Source organism: Fringilla coelebs (assembly GCF_963513975.1).
Source record: "Fringilla coelebs genome assembly, chromosome: Z".
Taxonomy (NCBI): domain Eukaryota; kingdom Metazoa; phylum Chordata; class Aves; order Passeriformes; family Fringillidae; genus Fringilla; species Fringilla coelebs.
This window is the reverse complement of record NC_140031.1, coordinates 36,446,497-36,464,343: the sequence shown is the minus strand read 5'-3', so window position 1 is coordinate 36,464,343 and position 17,847 is coordinate 36,446,497. Positions and strand designations below refer to the sequence as shown.

The 17,847-nt window shown below is 38.1% G+C and overlaps 1 protein-coding gene across 3 annotated transcripts in view; it reads left to right on the top strand.

Moving 5' to 3' along the window:
• The window catches only part of LOC311165045 (transducin-like enhancer protein 1), a gene marked incomplete at its 3' end in the record, with an annotated part of 71,152 nt that extends 56,341 nt beyond the window's left edge, over positions 1–14,811 (top strand). For all 3 annotated transcript variants that reach the window (XM_084224756.1, XM_084224755.1, XM_084224754.1), the window contains exons 13-20: positions 391–581; positions 1,923–1,999; positions 9,457–9,706; positions 11,371–11,618; positions 13,348–13,495; positions 13,895–14,045; positions 14,467–14,543; positions 14,704–14,811. In XM_084224756.1, the coding sequence (XP_084080882.1) occupies positions 391–581; positions 1,923–1,999; positions 9,457–9,706; positions 11,371–11,618; positions 13,348–13,495; positions 13,895–14,045; positions 14,467–14,543; positions 14,704–14,811 (1,250 nt within the window). The remainder of the gene's footprint in view (positions 1–390; positions 582–1,922; positions 2,000–9,456; positions 9,707–11,370; positions 11,619–13,347; positions 13,496–13,894; positions 14,046–14,466; positions 14,544–14,703) is intronic.
• Between the last annotated feature and the right edge of the window lie 3,036 nt (positions 14,812–17,847).

Here is a 17,847-nt window from a genome sequence, read left to right as displayed (position 1 = left end):
TGCTGCAGTGCACAGCTTGACAAATGCCGGGGGAAGTTTACTTTTGCTGTTCAGGCTGGTACACACAGTTGCTTCAGACATGAGCTGTGTAAACCATGTCTGTCAGCTTTACTGCTTAATTTGGCAAAGAAGAGATTAATGTAAACAGGGGAATATTACAGAAATGGAAATAGGTAATGCTAGAAGAGATTGCTAGAAGTAATCAGCAAGTTCAGACTTCAGTAGATCTTATTTACACTGAAAAGAGCTGGTGGTACTGACAGATTATGGCAATGTTTCTTGACAGCATGTGAGAGGGGAAGGTAATGTGTTTTAGGGGAGAAAAAAAGGGGCTTCCTTCCTGTATGCAGCAATACACAAATAAACCCACCTAATTTCGTTATTCTGTAGCTGCAGGTTTGCGGACACCGCTGGCAGTACCAGGACCATACCCTGCTCCATTTGGAATGGTACCTCATGCTGGCATGAATGGAGAGCTAACCAGTCCAGGGGCAGCCTATGCCAGCCTGCACAATATGTCACCCCAGATGAGTGCTGCTGCTGCTGCAGCTGCCGTGGTTGCCTATGGAAGATCTCCTATGGTAGGCCATACGTTGCATGCAATCTCAGTCCTGTGAGCTGTGGTTCGCTGAGAAAAGCTGCATGCTTCATTTAGCGCTGCAGAATTCCCAACTCATAGCAGCGCCAGAGGCTTGACAGCTTCACTGCATGCTTCACTGCATGCTTCACTTTGCTGTGTGGCTGAAGAAACAAATTTGCACCTTGAAAACAAAGAATTTCAGTGTATTAATGTATATTTTCTTTGTCCTTCGCCTTCTTCAGGGCTTTAACTGATGAATAAAGGCCAAAAAATTATTTTGCGCTGCTGTAAATGAAAAAGTAGTTTTGAGGCACACAAAATATTTCACTGTAGCTGTGGACATCTGCTTTTTTGTTGCTGAACCACCTTTTTATTCCATATAGACATAACAAATTAATCATGAAGCATGTAAAAGTTTTTTTATCTGGGTCTCTGTCCCAGATGTGTCTGTTTTTTGGGTTTTTTTTGCGGAAATCAACCTGAGAAATTGGTCGGTACCTATTTTGGAGCTCTGAGATCAGGTGTGTTAAGAATAGTTGCTGTTGTGGGTGTAGTAAGTAAATGGAACCTGGTAGTTATAGTGGCTGTCACACAGAATAACCTAGGGGCCTGATTCTGTAAACATGAGCTTGATGGCAGCTTTCTGCGTAGACAAACTTACCTACTTGTAAATTTGCAAAGTTGGATTTACGCTTCTCAACTTCTCAATATTGTTTCTATGACCACTTTTTTCAAACTGGTAAACAGGGCTTTTGTGTGAAAATGTGCAAATTTTAAATAACCTACACCCTCCTTTTAAAGCAATAACAATGTTTATTCTAACATTGTGTTCAGAAGAAAAACTAAGTCTTTTAAATCAACATTTTCTGCTTGGATTATTTAATAAACATACTCAGGATATAAAAATTCAGTGGAATTGCAGTATTTAAAAGACAGTGCTGGTTTTTTAAGCTGTGGTCAAGCTTGTTTGCCCCCCACAATGTGTCTGAGAGATCTCTCAGCTGCTGAGTGAAAAGCACTGGCATAGCTTGTTGCTGACATGGACTCAGATTCCAGGGCTAGCACAGGACTCTCCCTGCTAACCAGAACTGCTGGGTAATGCTCAGTGCATGAATGCACGATAAATTATTTTCTGCTTTCGTTGGAGTGCTTCTATCAAAAGAATGCTCAGGGAAAAGGTCTGGGCTTTGCCCCCCAGTGGAGGGTCATGCAGTTATCCGACACTGTGGGTAAAAGCCACCTTCTGGTAAAATGCATAGTATCTTGGGAGTGGAGAAAAGAGACTTGCTGAGAAATGGATGAGAAATTCCAAGTGTGAGATTAATTCACTTTTTGTTGTCAGGTTGGGTTTGATCCTCCTCCTCACATGAGAGTACCTGGAATTCCTCCAAATCTGGCAGGGATTCCTGGGGGAAAACCGTAAGTAACTTTTAACATTTTGATAACATCTGCAATGTTTAGAGGGAATGAAGTTATATTTGTCAGTGAACAGGAATTTCAAAGGGGATAGTGTCTGGTTGTTTTTAAGAGGGTGTTGTAGACTACTCTAGGTAAAATCTGCAGCGTAAGAGTTCTCAAATGGTAGTTGTCATATTCCAGAACAGGTATTCCAAGTTATGCCACAACCTATTTCCAAGTTGTGAAGGTATATGTTAATATGGTTTTTTTATTTCATTCTTTCTGGGGGAGGTTAAGGGGATGACAAACTAAACAGTAAATAGTGGTAAAATGTGTTAGATAAAAATATGTTGAAACTAACATTTGCACTACACCAGGATAAATGTGTATTACAAACTTGCAGACTCCTTGTCTGGCAGTTGTTTTATCAGGCATGGGAGTCTGCAACTGATGACAGTAGGTATCTGGAGCAGTTACTTTAGCAACAGATTACACACATTTTGCATAATGGAGCAAGCTATTTAGAACTTTTGTGTGAGTGCAGCTGGAGAGCAAAAGGATGATGAAGCGGTTGGGGAGCAGGTGGTGCATAGATGTAGAAGAGTTTCCACAATAAGTATTTGTATTTTAAAGTTTTGGTTATTGGTGAAGCAGGTATTAAATAAACTGGTTCTGTGATGCTGTGACTTATTAATGTTTCAATAAAATAAGTTCAGCAGCATGCATGAAATGTTTCAGTAATTTGGCTTTGGTAGACCATTGACCCTGAACTTAACCAGTGCAGCAGACTCATGAGCATGTATGACCTCTGAAAATACACAATTAATGTTTAGGTATTTCTGAACAAGTAGTCTATGCAAGTACTAACAGAGTAAATTTAACTCAGCTGTTTTTCAGGAGGGAATGAGGCAGAGAGAACTCCTAACATTTTTTTCAACGCTCTATTCTTTGTTCACACTTGGCAGTCAGTCCTGACTTCTCATTCAACAGGAACTTGCAATTAGAGTAGTTCTTCTCTACCTATTTACATAATTTTGAAACTTATTTAACATAATTTTGAAACTTATTTAACACATTGGACTTTCTGCGTAAGATGTTCATGTTTCATAATGTCTATTTACCAATCTACATTAAATTTTTCCTTTTGCAGTTTCAGGAAATATTTAGAAACTATTACTTTTAGGATGCTAAGTTGTCAGACAGGCAGTGGTGAAAACTATATACTCACGCATTTCTGTTTCCTTGATTTTGGACTAGTGATAACTTCTAATGTCAGTCTTGGAAACATCCTTGAAAGGATGCCAGATTACAGGCCAAAAAAAAGTATGTTTCATTCTGATATTTTCCTATAACAATAGGAAAGCAGCAGACTTAGTTTGGAAAGCCATCCTGAATGTGTTTTTGTGGTTTTCCAGCATGCTTCTGGGAACAGGCTTAGCTATCTGTTGACAGTGTGAGAAACCTGTTAAATGTTGGTTGTACTTAAAGTTGGTGGTGTGTTGACAAGATTAGTGAAGTGAGGGCGCAACGAGTTGGTGTTGTGTATCAAATGTGGTGTATTTAAGTTTAGTGCAGTAAGGATCAGGCTTTGTACTCAAAATTCAGACGCAGTCTTGCTGACTTTTGTAAAATTTGGCATACTTAAATTAAATGCCTTTGAAAATCACATAATTGAGGGGCTCTAAGTTTTTACTTGTAAGCAAGTGTGTTCATAAGCTTTCAATAACATATTTCATTGCCTTGCAATATTTTATATGTAATCTAGCGAAACCTATTTTTGTTCAGAAATTTTGTTCACAGAAGTTCTCTATGGCTGAGTTCTGGTTGTTACACCATTCAAGGACAGCATATGTATGCTGCTCTACTTTGTATCCTGGTAATTTAGCTACATTACTGTGTGTGGCAGGGGGAAACTGTGTGGGTTGCTTGGGTTTTTTTAATGTTTTTACCACTTTATTCACACTGCTTCATATACTGCCTACTTTGATCCATACTCCCTTGTCGCCACTTCATTTAATGTGTTCTGCAATGTTTGGGGGTTTTTGTGGTCATGTTACTTGTACATTTCTTCTAAAATTACTTCTTTGCTTATCTTAGTGAAGCAAGCCTGAAATTCCCATAAAGTCATGGAATTGTCGTTCCATTGATAGCTACAAAATCTCATGTTTTAGTCTTGATTGGCTAGATGCTGTCTGCTACCTGCAGCATTTACAAGTATCTCACCTACTTCAGGTTTTTCTCCCGTAGTTTCTGTAGAGAGCAGATATAATCGTGCAAACTGGTGGAGTGGACCTTTTTTATTTTCAAAGTCAGCCTTTCTCTTGATTTCTGATATGGTGACCCATTGAATTTGTTTTATTAGATGTGAAGTTTTAGTGAGTCATGCTGAAAGTGGTACAGACAATTTTTGAACTGAACTATTGAATCCCCACTCATATGTATGTGCTTTAGGCTGCACATTTTTTATCAATGGTTATGCTTATGCAGTTTTTTCACCCAAGAGAAAATGATGTTCCCTTCTTTCTAAAGGACAGACACTTCTGATAGCACCCAGATTTTTTTAAGCCTTGTATATTCTGAGGTCTGTTAATGACCTTCTTAGAAAAATGTGTAGCCTGTTGAAAACCCACTTGGACGTGAACATGTGGGGTCTGAGTCCTGAATGCTTTTGTTCTGATGCATTTAAATATGCCCTGGACCGTAAGTTTTTGGTGTGTGCTCTAATCTTTTTTTTTTTTTTCCTTTGCATAGTCTTTCTAACAAGTAGTTAGCTTTTAGTATTCTATAGCTGCTGAAATAACATTCTTATGGGTTTTGGTTTATGTGAAACATGCCTTCTAATAGCTGGATTTTGGACTAAATGCAGAGTTTCAAGATTAGTGGTAAGATTTATGTCCACTATATTGCTTCCCTGGTGTCTAAAATTCTGAATTAATGGTAGTATTGAGAACAAATTTATTTCTCTGCATGTTTTGCTGGACAGTGAAAAGAGCTGAAACTAAATGTTTCTTATTTTAGTAGGAAAGGGAAGCTTTACGTGGTAAATGTTAAATCTTCCTCCTTCTACTTATAAGTTGACTTTTCACTGTGTTTGTGGAGAGGAACACTGTACTCTTTTGGAATTGCTTGATTTCAGTTCTGTTCTGTTCTTCAGATCATCATACAGTGAATGTACCATGAGAGATATTGCAAAAGAAGGCTAATTTTACTGTATTATAGGAGATAAGGGCTGTGTGCATCCCTGACATCTATCTCTAAATAGAATCATTTGGTGACATGTATGAAGATGAAAATTCAGTCATTTCTGTACAAACATGTCTATCCTTATTTCTTGGCATTTTGTTCTATATGACCAAACAAAACACTCACTGTTTCTTGTGAGTGTTTAAAAATTAAAAATTAAAAAATTAAAAATGAGCTGGAGTCCAAAGGAAGGCTGAAAGCAAAATGCAGTCGTAAACAGAAGGAAGTTTTTGCTTTCATGTTTTGCTGTCAGGGGTATTGTTCTGCTAGTTAAAGGAGTCTGCTTGAATTGAAGGGATGAAGTAGAAGTTTGTGAGGGTTTTTTTTTAGGACGTTGCTTTAGTAGGCAGGAATTGTGTGCGTTTATACATCAGTCTGAATACTTAGAGTAGCTGGCAGGTAGTTTAGTTAATTTGCTGCATTCTTGAGTAGTAAATTAATTATCCTGAACTCTCGTCAGCATGTCAGATGATACTTACTTGCTGTATACTTATTTGAGAGTTAAGCTGAGAAACTGGTTTGTATCACTTAACCATGTTGCTATGCATAGGAGCTCTGAAGGCTCTCAATACTGCTTTGACACACGTGAGACAAGTCTCTGGATGCAGTAATTCAGAAGACTATTTCCATTATTCAGAAATAATATAAGTATACTATTTCTCAGAACTCTTCTAAGCAAAAGGCACAGACGTTTTTCTTGTAATTGTTCTTGTCGTAATAGTCTGTTAATATGTATTAGTTGATATGTGCTTAGCTTATTTTATATTAAATTTTAATTGCATTTTTATAAGATAATTTTGTTCATTGTTAGCCCAACACAAGGAAGGACTCTCCTTTGAACAAAGAGGGATAATCATGGAGTCCATGATAGGATAGGATCTTTCATACAGACAGAATATTCTGAGTGAGACAGAAAACTGTGCTAGTCATGAGACTAAGCAGCAGTTTCTGGCATACATGGTCAGTTATAGAAGAAAAACAGGTGGTCAAGTGGTGCCTGTTAAGCAATCCTGAGCTTTAGGGAACTCAAGATTTTGCTAGTTGTTGAATCCTTTGAGGTTAGATAATGAAAATTCTTGTAATTTTTGAGAATTGAGGCCTGTGAATACGTCTAGTTTACTAAAAATTGAATCTTCTGTAGGTGTGGAACTGTAAGTACAGTCCTCCCCAGAAGTAGTGCAGGATCTCTCTCATGATGAAGAGGAAGCCAAGGGTTGCAGCTTTTGAGCTGCACATAGTCATTTGCACTCCTCCTATCTCCAGTCCTGCATTCTTCTGGAGACAGACACTTTTCCTTGTCCAGGGAGTGTCTGATGTGTCAGTCTGGCAAACCATGAAAGCCTTTTCAAGGTTAAAAGGTATTGTGTAACAAAAGTTATACCATTATACCTAGCAGAGACAGTCACTAGACTGCCATACCATAAGTGTGCTGGCAGTGGTGATGTCAGCATTGCATGAGACACATCTTCAAGCAAACAGGAACATTTACTGTTTTGTGTGCTTGTCTTGGCAGAGGGATTTGGCAAAGTGTAGCCATTTCTTTCTACAGTGGGTTGCAGATAAGTTGCACTGTAGAAAAAGCTGTCTTGGCTTGTAAGAAACTGGTCTGGTTGTTGGGCCATCAAACTCAGTCATCCTGTGTCCTGATCAACTAGTCCTAGAAGCAAATGCTAAAAAAGAAGGACTGCTTCTATGATTAGTATAGCCCCACTTTAAACATAGACATAGTGGTAAAATTCTACATTATTAAAAAATACAGTGGGTAGGCTTCTGATTTTTCAAAGCATAAGAGTCACTACAGTTCTACAGTAAACAGGAAGTACTTGAAAAATATTTCTATTGTCTTCCTCACACCTCCTCTGAGCAAGAGCTGAGGAGCTCTGTGTATGCACCTAAGCATTTCAAAACACTAATTATTTAGGTATTTTGAATTGAACAGAACATTGAAGCTGTAACCTTCAAATTAAAAAAATGTCATGGACAAGTAGATTATTAATCTTGGACATGCTGGAAAAAATTGCCTAATATGTGCTTAATTGTTTTGCTTCAGTCCATGATAAAAGCAAGGGCAGGCTGAAACTTCAAAGTTATATAGTTGTGTGTACTCTTAATGCTAACAAATACCCTGCAACTGACTTTGATCTGGAGCCCAGGACGGGGAAGAGCTTTTCAGTGTCTTAATGCTGTGACTCTTGTTTTGGATTCTGTAAATGAACCTGAGCAGTTCAGCCTCAAACAGCCTCGTTGCCACTCCTGTTGTGCTTCCTCTCCTGTCCTCTGTCTGTTCTGTTTAGCAAATACCTACTTTGGGATTCAAAGGAGGGATTTGTAGAACCTATCTACAGTCTTGTCTCTCTTCTTCACAGAAAGGAATGGGTTTCTAGTTAAGCCTTTATCATTACTGTAATTCTTCATGGAAAAAGCCAGAAAGGGTCCCATGGGACAAAATACACTTGATATACTGAACGCCTTGTGTACATGTAAGGGAGTGAACATTGCACCTCCTTTCTTACCTTACATTTCCCATTCCTGACATTTCTGTGCCAAAAAAGATGTCATCTTTTGCACTTGCTCGTTCTCTATTTCTGTGTCCTCTCTGAGTAAGCTTGCTGCTTATACGCCCAACCATGAAACATGAATGAGTACAGGAATTGCACACATATGTACTACTCATTTCTCCTCTGTTTAAGAGCAGTTACTGTTAACCAGTTTTTACCCTTCACATAAGAAAAAACTGTGATATTGCATAAAATGACTGTTTCCAGTCTTAGTTTCTGTATGAAAGAGCTGTGGAGTTCTTTCATCTCTCCTTATGGTTTTTCAAAGGAATATCTTATGCCCAGCAGCTGAGCAGATTCAGTTGCTTTGTGATGTCTGTTCCAGAACCAGGCATCTTCCTTGTTCCTTCATTTCAAACTGTGTGATACTTGGAAACAGGTAATAAAATACCTTGAAAATACTAGCTTATTATTCAGGACAGAAGATTTAATAGAAATATCTATTGTTGGGTTCTTGGAAGATGGACGGGATATTAATAGTTGAACTGCAGTGATTGAAGATTTCTGAGGAAGAAAGCAGATTTGGAAAAGAAAGGGAAGTTCTGAACAAAAGAATATATTAGAAAAATAAATGTTTCAGTTGGGAGATGCATCTTATTAGTGGAAAAAAACAAAAAAAAGAATACTCATCTCTCACCATTTTTTATCCACTTCAGCCTCTTGAAGGATGCTGTTGATGTACCAACAGCATCAAAGGCATGAGCTGTGGATGCACTTACAACAGAAGTAACAGAAAAGGTGCTCACTAGTATAGCAAAAACCAGCCTTTTACAGTAGCATTTTCACTAGTAGTTAAAATAAGGAAACAAAGAACCCCCCCCTGCACCTGAAACCTTTATTAGTTGGTATTTGTGCCCTTGTCCTTGAGCAGAGTGACCATGAAGAAATAATTTCATGTACTTTCCCCGAGGAATGTTTTTATTCAGTGCTAGAATGTCATTTCCTCAACCCTCAGTTTCCACAAACTGGAAATCATGCAATGAATACAAATAAAAGGTATTTTTTAGTGCCAAAAAGTACCTGGAAAACGGACCCTTTCAGGTTTTTCAATGTACGTATTCAGGAAAACATAATTATGAGAAGGTATCAGCTTTCTGATGAAGTCTGTGTGCAACCATTCTGTGTTTCTACTTTCTGTGTTTCTATTTTCTAAAGCACTACTTACCAGCTAGAAAGAGGGGTAAATGAGCACAGGCAGTGATGTTACAGATGTGAGGCGCAGGAATCAAGCAAACCTTTGTCTTGTGCTGCTGCAAGGCAGCAGGTGCAAGCCTTATGGAAGGATGAGTAGTGCCTGGTGAGGGACTGCTGGGGTAGTACTTGTGGTGATGAGAACTGCAGCTGCTAGCAAGAAACCAGGGGCTGAAAGGTCTTTTGATTATCCAAGTGGCTGAGGGATAGCAGCCACGACCTTGGTTTGTAGAGTTAAGGGTGGAATTTAACCTTCTTTCCCATTGCACAAATATTTAAGCTGAGTCAAGCTGAAAATTTCTATTGTGAATCGTTGTCTCCATCTGAGGTTTCATCTGCCTGCATTACTTGGCACTGTAGCTCTGATTTTTGCGAGATGATTGGCAAAGAACTAAAATTAAAAATACTGTGTTTTCCTTGCACCGTAGTTCTGTAATGGCTGATTTTTTAAATTGTTTTGTCTTCTCTCTTTCCCTTCCCCAAAAGAGCCTACTCCTTTCATGTTACTGCAGATGGTCAGATGCAGCCAGTTCCTTTCCCTCCTGATGCCCTCATCGGCCCAGGAATCCCTCGCCATGCCCGTCAGATCAACACCCTGAACCACGGGGAAGTTGTGTGTGCAGTTACCATCAGCAACCCCACCAGACATGTGTACACGGGTGGGAAGGGCTGTGTCAAGGTCTGGGACATCAGTCAGCCTGGCAACAAGAGCCCTGTCTCTCAGCTGGACTGCCTGGTAGGTGAACAGGAATTTATGCACAAGGGTAGCTTCTCCTTAGAGACTCAAAAAAAAAGTCCTTGTTTGGATTTTGTTCATATTAGAAGGAAATAGCAGGCAGATCTATTTCCTGGGGTCCTTTTTTTTTTTTAATGCATAACAGTGTTACAGAAAATAGTGCTGCTTTGTTTAGTGATAATTATCACTAAGGGTCAAATAACAGATTAGATCAGATTTCTGAATAGAACGCGTATGTCATGTTTTGAATAAAACATAATATTTTTTTCCCTTTCTAGTTATACAGATGATTTTTGTACATGAGTTTAAAAGGTAGCTTGTCTTATGCAGGGCTGCAGAGAACCTTCCTAGGTCTTTCACTCACACAAGGAGTGAAAACCTCATTTCTGTAAGATGATAGCAACCACGTACTGGAATAATGTGACACAGTACCAAAGGTCACTTAAAGTTTTGCTGTGATTTTTGTTCATGATCAACTTGTCATACATATAGGCCAGTTATCTTCACACGTGCAGGATACAAAGGGACTGGGTGCAGTAGTATAGGTAGCTGAGAAGTTAACTCAAAAAAAGCAATGGCTCAACAAGAGATGCTTCTAACTAGAAGCAGCATAGAGGTTTGTGCAGTGTTAGCTGAGAAGGTTTAATGTTGTCAAGCACAGCAATATGTATTGTGAATGAAAATTCTAGCTACAGTGTAGATCCAATTAAATGTGGTGAGGTTTTTTACCCTTTATCCTTGCTTTACTGCTATCGTTTTGTAATTGCTAAGTAGTAATAGTGAAGTTGAAAAGGTATTCTGTTCTGTGGCAGGTATATCTGTCTGGATGAAGAGCCTTCATTTAAGTCAGGGTGCAGTAATGACTGATTAAGTCAACATTTTCACTGCCCTACTTACTGCTCCTTTGCTGCAAATTAAAAAAATATATCATAGTAGGAATGCTGTTAACTAGTTCTTACATTGTTTTTTTCTATTTTGAGTTACACATTTTAATCATCAATTTTGTAAAAAAAACTGTTACCAGTCAAGCAAGGTTGTAATAACGAAAGGCAGAAATGTCTTCGGTCACTAATTCTCCCATAGTACCTCTCAAATCAACAATAACATCATGAATGAGAGTTCAATATGTACAATAAGAATCATGTTGAACAACAAAGGACCCAACATAAATACAGGACCAATACAGGAATCCTTAGCTTTCAACTTTAATACTGTGAATGCAAAATAGTGTTTGAAGGAAAAATTCAAAAATCGAAGCACAGGAGACTGGAACAACATTTTCATATAGGGCTGTTAAATGCCAAATGAAAGGTCATTTGCTTTAATATTTCTATTGTTGGTGACCTTCACTGATGGAGTACATTTGCAGAAAAGCAAGCTTACTTTGGCTCTGTTTTTGTGTAATGAAATAGAAAACTTGCCATTTGTCACGTTTGAAACAGAGTAGACTGCGGCAACAGGAGTCTGCAGTTTTAATTTCTCAAGCTGCAGTTTCTAATTAGTGATGAGAAGTAGGTGTTTCCAGCCTTTTAAGATCTGCTGGCGCCTCTTCAATACTTTGGTAATGGAAAAAGTACCAAACTGCTTGAAACTCTGATGCAGCCAGAATTACATTAGTGGTCATTACTGGCAGGCACGTAACTGAGGTGATTTGTGTTGTACAGAACAGAGATAACTACATCCGCTCCTGTAAATTGCTGCCCGATGGATGCACCCTCATAGTTGGCGGGGAAGCCAGCACATTATCCATATGGGACCTGGCAGCTCCAACTCCTCGTATAAAAGCAGAGCTGACATCCTCAGCACCTGCCTGCTATGCTCTGGCCATCAGCCCTGACTCCAAGGTCTGCTTTTCCTGCTGCAGTGATGGGAACATAGCAGTGTGGGATCTGCATAACCAGACGTTGGTCAGGTGAGTTGCTGTTTACAGAAAATTTTAATGGAAGTTACTCTTTGGACAGCTACATAAATATTTATCTCCCTGAACAGGGTTTATAACAGCAAAGTAAATAGTGTCTCTTATTCAGAGGAATGGTTTACACCCAAGTCAGGCAGAAACTAGTTTTGGTAGTTTCAGCCTAGTCTCAGAAGATAGGCTTTCAGGGTTTGTCCATAACCTGCCATAGTCAATGCAAAAGCTTCTGCAGGTCTCTATTATTTGGGATTGGTCTGCAGGTTTCTACAGGCAGCATTCTTGCTGGTTTGTTACTGTTATGGACTCAACATGCCTTCTAGGGAACGCTTTGAGGTTTGTTCTTTTCCTTCGTCTTGAGCCTGGTTAAGTAAAAAAAGATTATTTTCAATTCTTATTTAGTGAGGAAAAGTAGTAAAATTAATCTTATGAAAGTGGTTGAAAGGGTGGATCCTCTCGGTTCTTAAGGAAAGCAGAGGGACTTACCATAAGATAAATTTAGTTTAGGCTTACCAAAACAGTGATGGCATACAATATTTTGAGAAGAATGGGTCTAATTTGGAAAAGGCCATGATACCTTGAAAGTTCTGAACACAAAAACTAAAGAATATGCTTAGTCTGCTGTGTTTCAGTTAAACTTCCTGTATATCCATAATTACCTGAAAATTACATACAGAGAGTCATGTTAATGTGCTTGCAAATTTTACTTTCTGTTGAACTTTAGGTCAATAAATACAATTTTAGTTATATAAAGTTTTCACTTTGTCACGTGCATGCTTAGTCCCTGTAAAGGTGCACTCTGTGGCGTCTATACACATCTGTGAATGTCTTGCTTTTTAAATGTTTGCTGTATGTGTTCCCACCACTTGCATGCTGATCTTGCTGGTTGATAGCACATGGAATTTTGAGACCAGAGCTACAAAACAAAGCATGCCGTGTGACCTTTCTGTGGCAGCTCTTGGTGATTCATGCCCTTCCTTCACAAGCTAGTTGTCTTTTCCCCGCCCGCGCTCCACCTTTCACACTGAGTGAGGCACAGGACTTTGCTAAAGCTAATTGCTGATGAAAAATGCAGGAGCTTCAGAATGCTTTAGCCAAAGGATTAAGAAAAACTTGAGATGACCTTCTGGTTGTTGAAAGCTGAGATTTCCTAATGAGAAGGTTATAAAACAAACTGCTCCATTTAGATTTTTCTAATCTCCTGCCACAGAGAATGCAACTTTGTGACTCAGCAATGCTTGTGTTTAACTATCTGGATCTTTATCTGGATCCCATTCTATTAGTATATCTGCTTGTTATTTATCTTCTTGACTTGCAGCCAAAGAAAAATACAGAAGCTGTTTTCTGAAATTGGAGGTTTTATTCTCTGACCACTTCGATTTTATCTGAGTTATCCTTGGTGGTTTTAACTGTAGTTACTGGGCTTTAATATTCTCTCAAGTGGGTGTGGGGTTTTGGGCAGTTTTATTGTTTTGTTTCCTTTTTTCAAAACCTGATAGGAAATATTTGACTTTATTCAGCTAACCATGATGCAGATCATTTTTCTAGCACCTGGAAAATGTTTTTTTAATACTGGTATTTAATGCTCAGTGAGAGGGAGGGGCTGATTCTTGCTCATCGTCAGACACAGAACAGATGACACATGTACAGAGTCCAAAACTAACACCACAACAGTGTTTACCTTGAGCTCTGGCAGGAAATCATTATTCAATCTGGTTTGTTTTATCAGGCAATTCCAGGGCCACACAGATGGAGCCAGCTGTATTGACATTTCTAATGATGGTACCAAGCTCTGGACAGGAGGTTTGGATAACACTGTCAGATCCTGGGACTTGAGAGAAGGGAGACAGCTACAACAGCATGACTTCACATCACAGGTAACAGGATTTTCCTACAGCTTGTGGCAATATGTGGGGTGGGAAGGAAACCCTTAGGATCAAAGGTAAGACTGAGCCCAGTAGAACTGGCAGATTGTTCCCTCTCTTTCTTTTTGGCTGCTCTCAATACAATATTTTGAAGCTTTTTTTATGTGCTTAGATTACAGAAGAAAATGATGGCCTGACACTACTCTTCTCTTTTTCTAAGTTAATATGTAAAAACAGGGGTTATTTAGTTACTCGAATTTTGAACTGTAGTTTTTCTGTTGAACTATGTAAATTGGCCTTTATCTCTCTCTCTCTCTCTCTATCTCTCCCTTTCCCAAATAATTTTAACTGCAGAAAAACTTATCTATAGGAAAAAAAATTTAAAAGGTATAAATATGGTATAATTTTCAGATATTTTCCCTTGGTTATTGTCCTACTGGTGAATGGCTGGCTGTGGGAATGGAGAGCAGCAATGTCGAAGTGCTACATGTAAATAAACCAGACAAGTATCAACTGCACCTTCATGAGAGCTGTGTATTGTCACTCAAGTTTGCTTACTGTGGTAAGTTGCCCTGAACATAGAACTGGAGGTCAGGGCTCTTAATTCATGTTTTGCTGATTAGTTATTTCATAGTCATTAGTTATTACATCTCAGTTTCTTAAGTAATGCATAAATATCTCTGCTTCATGAATTCAAATGCACTTATCTACAAACAGCCATCTGTTTGTCTAGAGGCTGCTGTGAGGATTGATTCATGTGTAAAAAGCTATTTCTGTTTGAAGTTTAGGGATTTCCTAGTATGTAACACACTGCAAACGTGCTGAGCATCCACATCGATTGTAAGCAAAAGTACTGTATTGATTTGTAGTAAGAGCTTTTATAAGGGCAATTAGTTAACAGATTTCATTGATGTGAATTGAAAACCCAAAATTTGTCAGATGTCTCTTTCATGTTTCTGTAATCCTTCTGGTTTATATTCTAGGTAAATGGTTTGTGAGTACTGGGAAAGATAACCTTCTTAATGCATGGAGAACTCCTTATGGAGCCAGTATCTTCCAGGTGAGGATGATGTTGATTTTAATGAAAAAAAAAACAAAAACCTGCAGAGTTCCAGGAGTGGATTCAGATATCTTCACATGATCTACCTAAAATGAGACGATGAAATGAGGGTAAACAGACTTTTTTTTAATGATGTAATATATTTCTATTTTTCTTCTAGTCCAAAGAATCTTCATCAGTGCTTAGCTGTGACATCTCTGTGGATGATAAATACATAGTCACTGGCTCTGGAGACAAAAAGGCTACAGTCTATGAAGTTATCTACTGAAAAATATGATGGGGATATTCCTTTAGAGGTTGAACTGGGCCAAAATTGTTTGTAGAAGTAGAAAGGTTTTGAATTTTTGAAAGGAAACAAAAGCCTTGAGGTTCCAGACCTTGCCATGAAGCTACTCCGATTTTTCAAAATAGAAGGCAACATCCAGCAACCAAGTATTGGCTACGTGGACCAGCCGGAGCACAGAGGCAAGATGGACAAATGTAGCCTAGGTTTTTGACATAATTTTTAAAAGCCAAGTCTACTGAAGAATGTTGGAGCCTTTTATTTTTTTCTTTTTGTGACCTCATGCAAATTTTTCTCATTGCCTGAATATGGGGGATAAATACCTTTCTGTTCCTTGCAGTTCAAATTGCATTCTGTCCTGGGTAGAGCAGCAGTATCTCAGATGAACTTGTTTCCTGGTTTTGCATCTTGTGATATGTTTTTGTATTTTTGTTGAAGGTCAAACATTTGTATAAATTGTAAATATATTTAGTTTACTACAGTAAAGGCTTTAGTACCAACAACCAGTCTTCCCCCTTGCCCCCTCCCTGCTTGCCCTGCTTATTTAAAATTAAAAACCTTTTGGGGATATAAGTACCTTTTTAGAAGCAAAAACAAACACTATGTATAGTTTGAAAATGGTGTCTTATTCTTTATAACTGTTCTTAGATTCCTTTATCATGCTTCAAAGTAGCTGATTTGACATACAAGGATATCAAGTCCAGTAGATATTGTCTTGTTCTACAGAAAACTTAAAGGCAGTTTTGTACTTATTATAGTGTAAATATAAAAATTGAACATTTCATAAAGCTGTGCAGTTTAATTTTATTCTGATGTCCCATGTATGTGTTCTTTGGCAGATACAGTAATATGTGCCTGATCACAACTCATTCGGTCATTTCTTTAGAAGAGGCAGTGACTTCCTTTTTTTCCCCCAGCTGAACAGAATTCACATGAGACTACATTTCAACTAAGTGCATCAGAGCCTTTATTTGTTATATGAGGATGTCTGTGATTAGATAAGTTGCATCCTTCATGTTTTACAGAGAAGTGGTGGTTAATGACCATTTCCTTTTTAAAGTCTTGTCTATACTTAGATACTCAGGTAAATTTAACTAAATTACCAAAAGTGTGAGTTTACAGGGGATTGCTTAAAGATGTTAAATACTTGCAGGGTTGCAAGTGAAGAGAATTAACCTAAACTAAGTTAAACTCGCTTCTTAATTTCTTGTGAGAATACTGACAAAGGAATATTTTGATTTTTAACTAATCCACTCTACAAATTAATTAGAAATAATTTTCCTGAGTGTCCCATGTTATGCAGGCCTGTAGGCTCTATGTATTCATGCTGAGCAATCTTTTGAGTCCTTTCCATTGTCGCATCACTGTGTGACATCTGTGAAGAGCCATGATAAGCAGCCAGTTACCAAAGCTATGCATCTTCAAGTTGTCTTGGTGTACTCAAGAGCAATGGATGAGGAGAGAATGTGTTCACTTTACTTAACTATTATTTTTTCAGTCTAATGTGTTTTACCACTGTGTGCTAAACGACAAACTTTGCTGGTGCACTGGTGAGAGCCATGCGTTTCCTACATTCTGTAATTTGGTTGCAATTTCTGTTGCTGATGGAGAGTACAGATGAGCAGAAGGATATCTTTGAACAGTTAATTACACAAACTGGCAGACAGAAGAAGAGCTGCTTTCTCCTTTTGCATTTGACGATGGCCTATGTCCCTGCTCTTTCAAAAACGTGTCGCTAGGAAGAAACAAGCTTGACTGACAGATGCGTTGATTGGATGACGAATTTTTCATCTGGGGGCAAATTTTATCTAAGTTTCTAGTCTGAAGAGACACAGGTTTTCCTTTTGATTTACATGACCATTCTACTGAAACCAAATTGTAGCATCTAAAACTGTAATAGCCTTATCATATTAATATTGCATTCAGAATGCAAAATATTACCGTTCAGGATAATCTGGTCTCCTAGACATGTAAAATTAGCATTGTGTCAGTATGTATCCATATATATCTTTGTTGATTGCTCAGGTGTTAATTTGTATCTGTATGAAAATGACAGACCAGTTCAGGTGCAGGTCATGTTGCTTTCAGACATAGTGGGGCAAAAAGCAGAATCATCTGGCTTTTCCAAGAATTAACTATATTTGCTACACTGAAATACTGGGAAGTGCTATGCCATTTTTAAAGGGGAAAGTTTTAAAACAAGAGTATTTACAAGACTACTTGATTTTTACATTTTCATTTTGAAATTTCTCCTAACATCTGGCTCTGGCAGTGATCATTGGCTTTAGCAACACTGGCAAATTTACTTTAGTTAGGACGTTTTGGATTTTTGCCAAACTGGTATCACCTTCGCTTTTATTTTATAGGTTTCCTTTTGCTGTTCTCTGAAGTCAATATCAGAGGAACCAAGAATGCAAGTATTCTTACACATCTATATCAATTAAAAAAACCCTCACAAGTGTAGTTGGTCTGCTATATGTTGTGGCATGGGGCTTGCTAGTAAGATCACAATTGTCAATCAAGAGGTTCAAAATCATAGTGTCAGGAAAATCAAAAAATACTTTTTTTTCTTGGCTTCTAGAATGTGCAGTATGTCAGAGCATTTATGGAATCAGAAATTTATGTGTATGAACTTAATCATATTTGTACCATGTATTTCTTGATTGGAATTAGGAAATTAATTCCTTTTTTCCCCCCCCATATCTTTAGGCCTTAGGTCTAAAAATTAGTGGATACATCTGAAAGCTTCTGGATGCATCATCCATACTTGTGGAAAAGTAGTTCTCTCCAGTTGTTGTTTCAGATTTCACCCAATGTTTTTAAAATTGCGAGTCTCTTCATTTGCCAGACAGTAAAGCATATTCTACCTGCAGATATAATTTTTAATGACAAGATAGATTTGCTGAACTCCTAGCATGTCTGTCTACGCAATCACCTAAAAGATGTAAAACTTGCGAAGCTTAAAAATTTTGTAAGTTCTTGTAGCCCTGTATAAAGTAGTGGGTGGAAATAACTGCTTAT